At 43.0% G+C, this 15,830-nt stretch overlaps 1 protein-coding gene and 1 long non-coding RNA gene across 3 annotated transcripts in view; one reads left to right on the forward strand and one right to left on the reverse strand.

Annotated features, from left to right (window-relative positions):
• The window catches only part of grin1a (glutamate receptor, ionotropic, N-methyl D-aspartate 1a), a 32,534-nt gene that overhangs the window by 8,774 nt on the left and 7,930 nt on the right, over window positions 1-15,830 (reverse strand). For both annotated transcript variants that reach the window (XM_035668617.1, XM_035668618.1), the window contains exons 4-18: window positions 13,814-13,911; window positions 12,555-12,676; window positions 11,361-11,535; window positions 10,373-10,517; window positions 9,299-9,385; window positions 8,746-8,881; window positions 8,273-8,400; window positions 5,307-5,471; window positions 4,709-4,827; window positions 4,251-4,363; window positions 3,538-3,686; window positions 3,281-3,438; window positions 2,568-2,729; window positions 2,137-2,246; window positions 1,628-1,773 (exon numbers count right to left, since the gene is read on the reverse strand). In XM_035668617.1, coding sequence (XP_035524510.1) covers window positions 1,628-1,773; window positions 2,137-2,246; window positions 2,568-2,729; window positions 3,281-3,438; window positions 3,538-3,686; window positions 4,251-4,363; window positions 4,709-4,827; window positions 5,307-5,471; window positions 8,273-8,400; window positions 8,746-8,881; window positions 9,299-9,385; window positions 10,373-10,517; window positions 11,361-11,535; window positions 12,555-12,676; window positions 13,814-13,911 — 2,013 coding nt within the window. The remainder of the gene's footprint in view (window positions 1-1,627; window positions 1,774-2,136; window positions 2,247-2,567; window positions 2,730-3,280; window positions 3,439-3,537; window positions 3,687-4,250; window positions 4,364-4,708; window positions 4,828-5,306; window positions 5,472-8,272; window positions 8,401-8,745; window positions 8,882-9,298; window positions 9,386-10,372; window positions 10,518-11,360; window positions 11,536-12,554; window positions 12,677-13,813; window positions 13,912-15,830) is intronic.
• On the forward strand, window positions 6,394-7,570 carry LOC118333096. The gene is made up of 2 exons (XR_004796951.1): window positions 6,394-6,914; window positions 7,285-7,570. It is a non-coding gene; the product is annotated as an uncharacterized LOC118333096 (long non-coding RNA).

The raw sequence follows: 15,830 nt of genomic DNA on the forward strand, positions 1-15,830 counted from the left end.
TCCCTCTCCTTTCTCAGTGACCCCCCACCCCCACCCCCCCGCATGCATTCGTCTGCTGAATGCGCCTAGAGAACGCACCACCATATGAAGACACACACGACAGTTACATACAGAGTCAGGTCGATGGCAGACACTCTTAGAAGGACATTGATTTGCTGACAGGAACTTGTGATTTTATACTGTACCTTCCTCCAGCCCTGCTGTCTCTATTCAGCAGGGCCAAACACTGAGCTTTGGTTCAAGGCTTACATAGAGTCAGCAGACAGGCTGCCAGGGCCACATAACATGACTCATAACAGTGGCTGCGTGACCGGCCATTAAATGTGGACCCCTGCACCTCCAATCCAATCAGGGAGTGAAACCATCAAGAGCAAAGGAAAGGGAGGAGTGTGATGGTGGAGGAGAGGCGCTCCAATGCTCTAACGCTTCACAGCCATGTTTGATTGCCTGGAGTGTAGGGGGCAAATCATGTTCTTCGTTGGCTGTGCGGAGGACCTTATCATTTGATTGAAGCTTAAAGGGTGGGTTCACTCAAATTACAAAAAAGGAAAAGACATTTCTCATTTACTCCTAGTAGTATCTTGCCTTGCAAACGTCCACTTCCCCGACCTCATTGGTTTGGTGGCAGAAGTTTCAGAGGCAGATATCTCAAAAACCCAGCGTGTATGCCCAGAACTATCTGCATGGATAGATACCACTAGGTGAAGTAGAAAAATATGAATTTTTGAAATTTGGGTGAACTGACCCTCTTCTGACCCCTTCTTCTGCTTTCATTGCGTCGCATGAAGCATCTGGCATGCAAGATAAGATTCTCATATTTGGTGTCTGCATTTTGTACACTGCAGTGGATAAGGAGACATACTGTACACTGTAGCATGGTTCACTTTAAAGTTATGATGGCTATACCGGGAGAGTCACTGCGGCGTGATTGAGCCAGGGCATTGATTTTAATCTTTATGCTCTATTTATATTGTTAGTTCCTGGCTGCTGTTAGCATGACTGCCGGAGTGAAGGAAATCAATGATGACCATACAGTAATCACTGTTATTATTGTTTTCATGGCGTTCCTGGCAGGACATTTGCTACTTTTTATTTGCTTTTCATGTCCACATCATCTGACCTCATGAAGCGTATAAGCGCCACAGCAGCAGCTTAGAAAATACTAGTTCATGCTATGGACGTGGAAGGTGAAGTTTTAATTCGGATGTCCATCATGTTAGAGGGTCGCAAGGGTAATCATCTTATTGCTACTCTAACAGCGAGAGAGAGGCATGGGGGTGGAAATGGTTCTGCTAATTGGTTACATACTAATGAGGGGGTCCCGGCCACAGCTTGACTTCCAGAAGCCTCCTTACTCTCCTGCAGGTACACACAAGAGACACGGGCGCTGTTGGCCTCTGGGAACTGTTAGGACCTACAGGGTGGCCACTCAGGATGCCTTACAGTACATGAAGGCATCAGAGATCACGGTTTCTCATACGGTGATCTGGCAGTCTGACCACCACATAAAGAAAAGGCTGAGAGACAAAAATCGACCCCCATGAGGAGGGGGCTTTGTTGGCTCTCTTGCACCCCAGTCTTGGCCCTTCCACACTGGGTTTGAACAGACAGAGGGGATCAATCCTACCTGCAGGTTCTTCCTCCAGACATTGACGGCCGCAAAGGCCAGCTGCATCTGCTTCCTGCGGGCGTCTTTATGGCGCTTATAGGCGATTTCGATAAAGATGAGGAAGATCCCGGCTGCAATGCCTCCAGCCACCAGCATGAAGACACCTGTTGGGAAGGGACGGACAAACAGAAACAGAGCAGAGAAACGTGAGATGATGGTCTACAACCCCGCCGCTTCCACTGAGCATGAATGCATGGTCTGCCTGTCTTGCTCAGTGGCCGCCCCTCCTTTTATCAACCAGCTCCTACTGACGACGGCGGCTGTAAACTACATACTATTAATTGAAGACCACAACCGCACAAAGCCACAGCACAATATACTGTACGGCACACTTCCACAGAGCACCCACGCCGACACTAAAACAACGATTTTGTAAAGGTATTGGACAAAAAAGCACTACAGTACCTTACCACTGCAGTTTTTGTCCAATCACTTTTAACGCTTTCTCTACGCGATAAGGACCATACCTGCCATGTTTTCAAAGGTGAGTGTGGCTGGGGCATTGCTCCTTGAGTCACACTCCTGGTATCTCACCCAGGTTTTATCTAGGTCTTCCATGAAGCCGTTCTCATGAGAACTGCAGGGGGTTGGGGGTGGTGGGGAGAGAGGTAACAAAGTTAATACACGCCGCAAATGACGAAATATTTGAGCCGCTCACTCCCAGATAGCAACATAAATGAAACTGAGACAGCAGGACAGGTGACAAACATACAACTTGACAGAGACAAACAGACAGAGAGGGCAGGAGAGGGGAGATACAGAGAGAGAAGATGTAACATAAGGCGATGTATTGGATGGCTGTAAATGGTCAATACGTGACCAGAAAATCATATTGATAAGAAAAAAAAAAAAGAAAAAAAAAAGTCATACGAGTAATGCAGCTTCGGCTGGGACAGACCTGAGAATGGCCAGGGACACATTCTGTTTCCAGGGGCTGTCCTTGCGCATGCCTATGCCAAAGCCCGAACGGAAAAACAGCTCTCCCGTGGTCACCAGGTCGCACTTCTGCGAAGCTTCAAACTCCAGCACCGCAGAGTCCCAGATGAAAGCATGCAGCTTGCTGTGGGGGAGGGGGAGGGAGGAGGAGGAGGAGGAAGGAGGGAGGAGGAGGAGGGGAAGGAGGGGGTTACGGTGCGACAGTACAATGATTTACATACACATTTACGGCTCCCACCCTTCTCTCTCTCGCACACCAGATCGTGTGTGTCATTCAGCGTTTACCAGCAATCTCTACCGCTGCTTATGGCCCAAATGAAATCCAATGCCAGATGGGTGAGGGCGCGTCCCCCATTGGATTTTCCCCATCTCAAAGATGTTCGTCTTGGTACAACCTGAAAAAGGGTGCTCCTCGACTCAATGTTAGCTTAACCTCACACTGGTGCCACTGCTGTTGACACGTCCACACCCTTGCTCCTGTCCCTGAACATCTGTCTTGGCTGGGCGATGGGCCTGGATCAGAGGGAATGCAGCAGTAAGTCCTGCCGCTTCCATCTGGTCCAGAGGTCCATGTCCCCCCCCCGAGCTGACTGGTCTGGCCCTGTTCTGTGTTACTGATAGGTCGAGCAGCCGGCCGACACGTGCTCTGGTCGGCCCGGCCTGGCCGAGACTCACTTGTCACGAACGGCCTGGATAGCCTCGGCGGCACTCTCATAGTTGTGCTTCTCCATGTGGCGGTACATGGTGCTAAGCTCCACCTGCCGCCGGAAGTAGATGTCCACAGAGCTCTGCTTCACTGTGGCATAGATGAACTTGTCCGATGGGTTTCTCAGCTGCACAAAGAGACAGGGACAAGACACAAACAGTCATTGTAGTGAATACTAAGAACTTCCATTGGTGTATACTGTTGTGCATTAACATAGCCTACACACCCTTGGGTCATTGATGCCGGTGATGCGCTCCTCAGGCCGGTCCAACACCAGGAAGGCAGCCAGGTTGGCAGTATAAGAAGCTACAATGATCATGGCAAATCCAGCCCACACCATGCCCAGGATTCTCGCTGAGAAGCTGCGCGGCGCACCTGTGTGGTGAGTTCAAGTTTTGACCTTTCAGCTCACTACTTATTATTTTCTAATTGGATTAGTTAGCTAGATCCTTCCACCCTCTAATACCAATAAGCCCTGCTGCTACTACTACTGCAAGTAATGACAACAAGGATCATTAACCCAGATATTAAAGTAAATCAAAATAAACCCTCTACCTGTGTATTTAAAAAAAATCCAACAAAAACCAAAACAAAATAAATTACCAAAAAATATAGCCCACTAAAATATTAGACATGAAAAGAAAACACTGAAGGACAAATGAAACAGGAAAAGGTAACTGTTAAAAGACAAGCTGCAGCAGTGTCATTCTTTAGAAAATGTGATTTGAAAGGAATTAATTTGTCAGCCTCAAAGAACAACATGACAGCGAGGCAACACCTGGAGCCACAAACGCCTTGATTTTGGTCTTGTTACGAAAGAAAAAAAACTGTGTAAAGACCGAGGCAATCAGTATTACAGGAACCTTTACCAGCAGAGAAGTGATAACTTGGAGATTTTCAGTAATGATTTTCTTTATTTTCTCATTGGCTCTGTCTCACCTTCTCCTATTCCAGAGTTCAGCAACACTCCCCAGGAGAACCACATAGCAGATGATAAGGTGAGGGCATCTTCTTCTTCTTCTTCACTGTTTACTTTAAATCTTCCAAACGGGCTAGAAGGAAAAAATTGGGAGGGTTGCAGGAGATAAAATGAGAAATCACCAAGAAGCTGTAGAGAGGAAAACCCTGGCGACCCCAGGCAGGAAAGGGAACTGAACATGGGCAAGCAAAGCAAGAGGGACAAACAAACAAAGACGGATGCACACGGACAGAGCGGTGGGATGGTTGGAGCCAATCTTCACCTCCGTCTGCCTTTGTGTCCACACCGAGGGAAGATCTGCACCGCGCAGGAGTGCATGTACACACACACGCACACAGTCACTGATTCTCTCACACACACACACACACACACACACACACCATGGGCACAGACATACAAACACAGGTCCCCCTTGTACCTGAACCGGTCTAGTAGGTAAAGCATCACCGCCACCACATGCACCGAAAGACCCACCAACAGCCACAGCGTGCTTTGGAACGGCTGCATGAACGAGTCCAGTGTACTGCGAGGGATTTCCTGAAAACACACACCGAAGTTGGTTGTAGAATGATGAAGTACAGTAGCATTATTGGCAAAATGGACAGGTGTGATGTAAAGGTATGCAGCAAATGGGCTAAAAAGACAGCTACGTGATACAGCAAAAACCAGTGGTTGCTGTGTAAAAATTCAACAATTTTCAGATGATGAACCAAAAATATGCATTGTTACATTGTCAATAACCTGGGATGTTGTTCACCTTTTAAATGTGACAACCTCTGCTGCCCATATAAGGTAACATAATAAGGATAGATTCATTGTGTTAAGTTAACTGCTCTATTGTAGAAATCAAGATGTAAGATAACGGTTGGTTGCACTGGGGACTTAGGAGGATAACTGTGATAAAGTAGGAATAAAAACTGCCTTAGAGAGTTGAGGATTCCACAACTGAACAATACAACTCCCCAGTAGTTGTTTGACTTGAAAGAGCACCAAATGGGCTGAAGGCGGACACTCACCTTTTTAACCAGGATGGTGAGGCCTTGATATTTAAAGGGCTTGGAGAACTCGATGTACTGGGCTCGTTCGTTGTTTATAGTCAGCGGGGCTACAATCATGTCAGCCAGGCCTCCCAGGAGCTCTCCCATCATGCCATTCCACTCTTTCTTGTTACTGTTGTTTACCTGAATTCCCAGAAGGAAGGTGTTGACGTGAGAATCAGCAATCAACCGGCTGTCTAGACCACAGAATGTATCCAGCCTTTAAGGATCTGGGTTAAGCCTAGTGGGGATATAAGTTAGGCGTGCTCCACATCTTTGGAAGTGGCTCTGTCTTACATACCAAAAGAGAGCTTGCTATTTTCAGGAGTTTATAGATCATGCACTGAAGGACACCAAAAGGGACATTGTGCTCATGCTTTGCCAACAGGACAGAAAAACTATTAAAGTCATGCAAGTTTTCAACTGATCATATCCTTCTCTTCTTTGTTGTCTAGTTCTGTATTGGCTTATGTTACATAACCAAGAAGCCATTTGGCCAGGACAAAACAGATTTCAATGTTTTTGCAGTTTTAGACAGTTGGGCAAAACAAGTAGTTTAAAGACGTGAAGCCCAGAAACTGACATTATATAAAAATATATTATCAAACCAGTCAAAATTTTTAACTCTCTATCTCTAAATAAATATTTATTTAATGTTTAACTCTAAGTAATATTTGTTTTAATAATTCACTCATATATATTTGGTCTTGGCACATATTCAATCAATTATTTAATTCCCCAGCACAGCATTTCCTCAGACTGTGTGCCGAGCTAGTTTAACTGAAAACACTGATAGCCACCAGCCATTTCAGCTAAAGCTAACCTTGATAAAGCTACACCAGCCAGTGCAGTTCATGTTAATCATCCATACACTGTATATATGTCATAGACCCCTTTTCACAGCAGCCATTTTGGCCTGAAACAGTAGGGTAAATGCAGGTGTTACCAATGACACTAATTAAGGGTATGTTCCGTTTAGTGTAGCAGAGCCTCTCCAATGAGCCAAGATGCACCTTAATTAGTGTCATTGGTAACACCTGCATTTACCCTACTATTTCAGGTCAAAATGGCTGCTGTGGAAAAGGTCTGTTGCACTTACAGTAACGTAATGACTTGTTGTCAACTCCAGTATTGTTATTTCACTTCACCTGTCTCTCCTGTGCCCCGCTGCTCCGTGTGTGTGGAGGGCTAAGCTCCGCCCCTCCGCCCCTCCGCCCTCGGTGAAACACGGTGAGAAGAGAAAGCGCGACCTACCGCGCAGACTCTAAAAGGACCCCGAGGACAGAGGGTCTAACCCCTGTAGCTGTAGGCTAACTGTCAATGAGGCTAACATTACAGTCACTGTGTTATGAGGTAGGTGAGCATACTGGGGGATATGTGTTGTGAATGAAGGGCAGTGCTAGAAAGTAACACTGAATAATAAATCTACTTATGCAGCGGTGCATAAGAGGGACAAATAGCCGATATCTAATCCTACCATGACATTGTTTTTTCAGGTGGTGGCATGTGTCCTGTTTGACTTTGACAAAGACTTTCTCAGGGGGGTGATGAAAATGAAATGAGCCCTGCCAAGAGGAGACATTTTTGGTATGTAAATGATGTGTGATGGTGTTTGTTTTGTTTTAAATATCACAAAAGGAATAAGGCAATGGCAGTAAAAAATAATCCAACATTGCAGCAAGATCAAATCATTAAAAGGGTTTTAATGATATTACATACTGATGTTTTTTTATTAAATGGCCACAGTGGCAGATGGCAAACAAATTATTTATTATCAAATTAATGTGTTTAGTTGCAAAGAAACTGAGACAAAATACATGATCATTATTGCTATTATTAAATCCATCTTATTTAAGCCATATTGCACTGGTGCCTGCTTGGCAACTTATCAATCATTTTTATATGTGGCAACTATATTGCTAATTAAAAACAACATTTTCAGTTACTCTTTTTATAGGTTACACAACCAGAAACTCGCTTGAGGTGAGACTGAAGTGACAGAAGCTTGGTAATTAAGAAAAACTCATCACTGATGAAGAGAAACCAAAGTTTTGAGGTACCGCGTTTGTTTTGTTTGACACAAAGAACAACCTCCCGGGCTGAAGAATGAAGTGTGGAAATGCTGCTGGTCCTTGATTGGCCACTTGAGGCTGGTTTCAAAAGTGATCAAACTCCATAAACCCCCAAATGAAGATGCCCAACTTTACAGCAGAAATAAACATGTTTACACCCTGGTATAAAAAGCACTTTTTGTCTCTAGCTAATTTGTCCCTAGCTACAGGGGGGTGGATTTTTATATAACTGTAACCCATTTAAATTATATTCAGGCTAAAAGTTACGCATAATTAAGGATGTGGCCACTTTGAATGGATGCTGTCACAGGTTGCTGTTTTCAGTAACCAGGCTTCATTCAGGCCGCCTCAGCTCCACCCATGCTCCACTTTGCCATTTTTGGATTAACCGGGCCAACCACACTTTAAGATTCACACTGACTCTTCAGAAACGGAGACTACATTCATGTTTTACAGTCTGTTTAGACACTGTTATACTTTTACAGCAGTAAGGAAATGGTCTCCTTTTTTTTTTTTTTTGTTGGCAGATTTTCAAATTGGTTTTATGTGATATTATCGTCCTTTCAAATTACAACTAATTGGTACTTCCACATTGACTACACCTCTCAGTAATGGTTATTGCTGCTTGCCTAAGCCTTTAGTGTAGACATTAAAAAACTGACACTAGATCAGTGATGGGGGGGCAAATTAACCTGCTGGTCATTTGATATCTGTGGGTGCCCACTCTCTGCTTATTGCTTCAGCTCAGAATAGTTAGTGAGATCATTAGTGAGAGTGGGAGTGAAATAAAAAGATTAAAGTTATTGAATGTGATATATTGCATGCAACCTGTGCCTCATGCAAGAATATGACAAGTGTGGCTGTAAAACTAACCCGCTCTTGAGTTCCGAACTTCCCATCAGCCACCAGGTGCACCTCATAGGTGAAGTTCATGGTCATAGCCAACTTGATCAGGAGATCAACGCAGAAGCCATAACAACATTGGGGTACAATTGGGCGTCCTGTAACAAAACCAGCAACAGTTGCAAGTTACAATCACTCTTGAGGAAACATGCTAGCTTTTTTTTTTGTTTTTTTGTTTTAATCCAAAGGCGGCGCACGTAGACTGAACAAGATGCGTGACACCGTGCACTGCAGACGACCACACAGTCACGCCGTTTGCCAGAAACACAGCATACAGACCAAGCATGTCCCAGCATCACATCAATCTCTCATTCTGAATGGCACACTCAGCTACATGCATACATATATAGATACCTACTGCATATATATGTATGCATCTCCAGTGGGTGTTTGGCGGGTGCAGTAAAAGCACAGTGATAATATAAACGTCCCTGATGTGTTACCTGGGATGGTCTCATTGGGCCCAGTGCAGATAACCTTTTTAATTAAGACTCCATTTAATGTCATTTCCTCCTTGCACGTCCCGTCCAACTGAGTGGGTTTCACATACACAAATGGCTCCTGGTGTATCGTCACTATCTACAACAGATGGGACAGAAAGCTGTTTATCACATAGTCAGAGCTGGATACATTTCGACCCCGGGGCACATCAGTGCACCACAGCAGGAGAGAAAAAGAACACTTGGAAAAACGCAGCAGAAATACCCATATACAAACTCTACAGATACACATGGACACACAAAGACAAACAGATGATTGTAAAAATAACTGCCAAGGATACATATGAGAGGTTCTTTGCAGGCCTATGACAAATTAGAAGAAATAAAAGTCATAGCGAATATATCTCTGCTGCCTTTATGAAAATAGATTAACTTCACTTCCCCGCAAGGAACAAATGTCAGCGCACTGTCCAACGCAAGTATATCAGCTCAGGTCCGTCCTCTATCTGTGTAGACACGAATGTCACATTGCCGCAGCAAAGCGAAGGCACCCTACCTTTAATCGAGTGGACATCTGGAAGCCCTGTGGTTTCTCAGTCTCTCCTCCGGGCCAGATGATCTTCCGCTGATTGTTCATTACCACCTGCAGCGATGCCACACATATAATACAGTATTACAGGTGAGTGCTGACAGAAGGTGTGCTGCTGATGAGGCTCCAACACTGTGGGTGAGCATCACTAATGAGTCAGCTTTATATAACCACAGCTCAGCGGTTCTTTCATTTACTTCATCAACCTCTGACTTATGTATCATACCTGAGGCATTCAGGAACTTATTATCACACCAATCACCGGGGAACTGCAGTGCTGATCCTTGCAGTCCTTACTGTTTGCTGTGTTCGCATGGTTGGCCCAATTAAATAACCACCTTTAACTACAAATAAATACACTTAAAATAAATCTTGGTCAGCTAACTAGCTTTTCCTGTAGCTTTTAACCACATCTCTGTCTTCATTAGTGGATGGAGTCAGTTGTCATGGAGAGGTTACTCCGTTTCCAAGGTTAAGAATTAACTTTGATGCTCAAATCAAATATATACTGTGCAGACCAGTTTTCAAAGTATACATTTTTGAATTTGTTTTTCAAATTCAGTACAAATTGCAGCGCCTTGAAAATTGCATGATATAGGCAGTCCAATACAATGAACATAATGCAAAAGACTACCCATATTGGTTGAAATAAACCATCAAAGCTTGAAAATCTAAATGAAAAATTAGGTTAGTCTTTCTAAAATAGTATGTTTTGTTTTCTCTTTATTGCTATTTCATACCCAGAGCTCATGAAGGACAACTAGACAATCTAGAGTTGAGTGCAATCTACAATCCTCATGCAGTGCAGAAAAAATAATATTTGAAGTACCCCTTCAAATTCACTGCTGCAGTATTGTGTTAGCTTTGGCTGAACTGCAGAGCAAGGACTGTGGAGTTGCCCTACATTAACTGCATTGTACTATAGATAGAAAACTGGAGCTGGATGTCCAGTATGATAACATAAAATAGGGAATGGAGTTCTTTTCTTAAACTCCTATAAATCAGTTATGTCAAGTAAGTTGCCTTCTTCTGTCACTTTACCTGTGTTCCATTGTATATGCCGACTTGAATGAGTCGACTCTTCTGGTAGTTCAGTATACTGTAGTGGGCATACTTCCTGTCTCCATCGTCATTGAACTCCACACGACCCGTGAGGCCCTCTGGGTATTTAGATGACATCAGCACCCTGTGGCAAGCAAATAAAAGTGATTATTTGCGTGAATGAGCACACGTGTCCATGTATGGATATCCTGTGTCATCTATTAAGAGTGTAACGGTGCATTTTATTGCGTGTCGGTCAGTTCGAGGCTCTCGATTCATCTGGTAAAATGACTCATTCACCACATTTTGTGTTGAAAAGCCGGAGCCTGGTTGCTGAGCTGCGATGGTATCTGCTGTCTTTGTCACTACATCTGTTTGGAGGCAGTGCATTTATTTTGTTACGCTGCAGAGAAACCAATCTAACTGGGTCATTCGAAAGTTGGAAGTGACAAATATAGGATTTCTAGTACATTCTGGAGAACCTGATAAACTTGTAATTCTGTAAGGCAGCTTTCCAGACAAAACTGATTAAAAAAAATTTGGAAAATATTTTAGTGACTGAGGGGAACTGAAGAGCTGGTAAATTGATATTAAAGAAATAAAAAATATTCATTAGTGCAGCTTTAAAGGTAATTGAAAACATGCACAATTCAGACTCAACTGATCAAAAACTGAGCAAACTTAATTTCTGCAATTAAAATAATCTGTTTTTGAACTGAGAAATCTCGCTGAATAAAGTCAGGCTTTTTAGTGTTAGTTATTTCTTGACCCACTTCTAGAATATTTCCCTGGTCTCATAGTGTAAAGAAATGTGTGTAGTGCTGAAGGAGAAAAATCCTGGACAAGAAAATCTTTATAATTGCTGGGATCCAGTATTGCTTTTTTATTAACTTGTTTGGCATAATAACTGAATTATCACACCTTTATCATCCTTATCAGTAAAAAAACAGAACTGAAGCCAGGCGTTGCGTTGTGTATATAAGCTTACCGTTTAAAGAGTGGCCCTGTTTTCCAGATGTTGGTGTTGCCCACGCAACCTCGCGGTGGTTCTGTGATATTCTCCTTCTCAAAGAGCTCCTGAATGGACTGAGCCACCACAGCCACCGCATCATTGATATGGGCTGACTCATTCTTCCCGTTGATGAGCTGGAGGCCGATCAGACCTGAGACCAGGCCGACAACAAAACGCAATCATTGACCTGAGCCGACTACAGCCTCTCAGGATCCTTTTGCAATGCACAAAGTGGATAAAAACTTATAGGGCCTCCAGTTTAGACATCCTGAATAAAGGTCAGACATCAGCTGCATGATGCATCTTCGTTGCCTGTTACTCTCAGGGGAGATAACTCAGAAAAAATCCACAGCTTGTCTTTTATGAGACGAAGCAACAGAATAAATGGATCATTTTTCTGATGTTGCCACTCGTGACCTTTTCACAGCATGTATAAAGAGTCCCTTGAAGTTGGATCTTTTTTTTTGACCCTACCTAAGGTTTGGGGGATCAGCACAGGCAAAGCATTATTTGTGTTAGGAACAAACAAAAACCATCAGACCTAAATTTAAACCAAGCAACAATCCAACTTCAGCTAAGTTTTCTGATTGCAACCAGGTCCATCAGTCTTGCAGACTCCTGGAAGAAGCTGCAGTGGAGGTGGAAGAGACTGGACACAGACAGGACAACAAACGCTCTGCAGGGGTTGGTTGTGTGTAGAGTGCCCAGGAGGAGAGGGGGGGACGCTCGACGTTTGTGACCACAAAGTGATAAAATACTGTGAGAGACTTGTGCGAAAAATCCATAAATATAGACAAGAAGAGCTGTTGTAGCTTACCATTCTATCAGTTATCTGTTGCAAAAGTCTCCCTTTATAATTCATTAGAAACCAGGGTATTAATATGGCAGGAGAGCACAATGAATTTACCTTTGGATAATCCAGGACATAAACATTTAAACAAAAAAAAAATGAGCGTACTGTAGATACACCGCACATTTAAACCTTTAAACATGGAATGCTTAAACGTTTAAATTCTCAACACACAACAAGCAGTTATACAGTCAATTTGTTGTAATGCATCCATCGTTAAATGGTTAATCCCCCTAATCCTGGACGTGTTATGATCGGCCTCTGAATAAAGCTGGGGGTTAACTCGTATATTCCCACCGATCTCTGCTGAATGAACGTACCGTCTGGCGCCTCGCTCAGGGCTTTACCCGACATCTCCCGCTCGCCCACCAGCCACACGTAGCCCGAGCCCGTCATGTTGAGGAAGCGGGCAGCCTTGTACACTGCAGCAGCATCTTCCTCACTGGAATTTTCCATGTTGAAAGAAAGACAAAGGATTGTTTTTGTGTGTAAGGAAGACATTTTGTGGCCAGCTTGTATTGAATCAGAGACATTTAGGCAGTTATGCACTGTAAATATACAGCTACTGGATGCAACTTTTACTCTCTTGAGCCCTGTTTTTCCTTTTAAATGATCCCTTAATTAGTTTCAAAAAGACTATGTATGAGTCAATTGATCAAACCTATATGATACTTATATTGAAGTATAAAGTTCAAACCCAATGCCAGGATCAGATTACACAACATCAGCCAAATAAGTGTCGTAGTGAAAGGCAACTGAAGCAGCATCTGGGACGCCTCATGACCTCCCGACTACTTTTTTTTTAGCCCTGTCTGGTCTGGTTTGAAAATTTCTATGACATGTTCTGTGACACTGATCCATACACAACTGTAAATGTGGGGAAAAAAGAGAGGTGCTGTTGGCAGTGTTGTCAGGTGTAGTCAAGTCAAGTCAGTGCCTGAAACCATGATGTAAATTGTGAAGGACGGTAGCTATGACGGGCTGTGATGACACAATGGCTGTCTCAAAAGTCAAAAATATTGTGTTGTTTGATCCCAGCACAAGATGTAATTTTTTGTATGGCTACAACATGAGAGCAAAAGTCATACAACTTTTGACACATTTGTCAAGAAAATACATGGACATAATTTGGGTGTTGTGTATAACTGTGCAGACTCGGTACTGTAGAAGGTTTCAACTGAATTAGGTTTAAGCTAGAGTTGAAATTATTTGTTAATCGATTAGTTGATCAACAGAAAATAAATCTGCATTATATAAGTCTTTTTTCCAAGCATTTTTTTTAATCCTTGGTTCCAAGTTCTGAATTTTTGGGATTTGTCATTTTTCTTTGTCTTATGTTAAAATAAAATTAAGGTAAAATAAATCAAAGATGGGCTTTGAAGACATTAACCATAGGAAATTGTAACTGGCATGTTTCACTAGTTTCTGACGTTATAGACCAAACAATGGTATTAATCCAGTTTGGGATGGTTATAGATGATATAGATATAGATTATGGCAGGTGTGAGGTAAACCTTCACCCTTGCTCCTTCTGTGACTTTGGGTGAAATGTTTGTGTAATTTTGGATAAAAACCTCACCTGGCGGACAGGATGATGACTCGGGCCTCCAGCTCTTTCGCCTCCAGCAGCAGGGCAGTTAAGTTAGTCTCCTGGCTGAACTGGAGGACTTTCTCTGCCTGTGATCGGGGCATAAGAAAGGTCAAGCCAGCTACTTTTCCCTACCTTCGACACCATGCTGCCTCTTTACCTGCTTGGTTCGAGCTTGGCCGATTTTGTTTGAAAACGAGAGACAGAGATAAAAAGGAAAGCGATCCAGGGGAACCGGCTGAACTAAAAAAAAAAAAAAAGCTTGAAGGGAAAAAAAACTTTTGCATTTGTTCGCATGCAAACTGAGGGTTATCAAGGCTCCAAAGAAGGACGTGCATGTGTTAGGTAGGGGGAAGAAGAAGGTCAATGCAACCAGTAACTAAAAACGGGTGAAGGGGGGTGAGGGGGACGTTTTCCCCCAACAAAAAAATTGCTGAAAACTAGGGAAGTGCTACAGAACAGGAGGAAGTAGCATCTGGGAAACGGTTTTGTCCCACACTACCGGTTCTCCACAAAGGAATGGACTTGCAAACTCTTTTTGTGTGTGAGTGTGTGTGTTCTGAGTACATGCATTCCTTTATTGAAGGAGAAAATGAAAATGATAAAAGCGGGGCGCTGTTCATTGATTTCTTTTTTTTTTTTTCTGTAATGACCGAAAATTATAGATTTTTCATAACAAAATCATTCTTCATTTAAATCATAGGGAATGTCTCAAAGTAAAAATTAAAGAAAACACGTGCTACCAAGAGAGGGACATTTCTGGGTCGGCTGGTGACTGGTTTGGGCTGGTTTCTAGTTGCTACGTTTGGAAAGTTGGTGGGCGGCGTGCATTGACCATGCAAATATACCTTAGGTCCTCGCTTGTTGTCATAGGACAGTTGGTCGAGGTTTTCATAGTTCCTTTTTTTATTCTGATGAGTAATGTGCACAGAGAAAATATGCAGACACAGAAAAATATTATAAACAGTTGAAAATGGAGGGCAGTAAAGCATTCCAACAAATCTCCACTTTTCTGCTTCAAATTGGGATCTTTAACAGTGGGGCTTGCAAAGAACATCAGAGATGACCGCTTTAAAATAGTGCTGAAATCACATATACTTGTTAAAGATATCAAGAGGAGTGTATTCATTAATGCATAAATCATCCGTGATGCTGATTCAGCTGCATCGATTAGTTGTAAGAAATAATTGGATCAAAACGTTCTGGCTCCAAAAAAATTACACTTGGAAATAAATAAATCAAATACTAAAATGCAGCTCAGTGACTCTGCCAACTGGAAACAAACGCCTGTCAGATTTTCAGCACTACACCAACACTCCATCAAGTCCAAAGTGTGATCATGTTTTTGGCTTCCTGGAATATGGAGAGCTCATTAAAGGTTTTATGTAAAACTTGCAAAACTTGACTAGGAAACGTCTCATCTATCCAGCCATCTGTTAGGGTGACGCAGCATTTTCACCAGCTCCAAAGCGCCAGCTTCAGAGGCTGCAGCTACTTCTAGCTAAGTGTTATTAACTAGTGTGACCAGACACTTCGAACAACACATCACAAGCTAAAAAATCTGAAAGTCATCGGTTGCAAATGTTTTGATGGCTATACAAATGTAGTGGCAAATTTAATTGTCATTTACAAAATCAAATTGGATCAAATCAATTCAATTCAATTCAATTCAATTCAATTTTATTTGTATAGCGGCCAATTCATAACAGAAGTTATCTCATGCTGTGTACAGTTAATATGGTATGGACTTCAGTCACAGCACAACGTACTGACTCTCAGTAGTTGCTGAGCCAGCTAAACCTCATTCAGACCGCTGAGGCGTCACCATTTGAATCCAGTCCGGTTCTGTCAGACATTCAGGAGTCCTGCCTGAGACAGGAGCCATTTTGCAGGAAAACACAAAATCTTTCTGCTTCACAGGGTTTTTTTACAGCTGCCTGCCTTCACAGCTCACACCTCAGTGCACTCTGGGTCCTCCCCCCCCCCCCCCCATCCCGCCGGCCGTGCA

This window comes from Morone saxatilis, unplaced genomic scaffold, assembly GCF_004916995.1.
Source record: "Morone saxatilis isolate NCDOM2014 unplaced genomic scaffold, NCSU_SB_2.0 Contig21, whole genome shotgun sequence".
Classification (NCBI taxonomy): Eukaryota; Metazoa; Chordata; class Actinopteri; family Moronidae; genus Morone; species Morone saxatilis.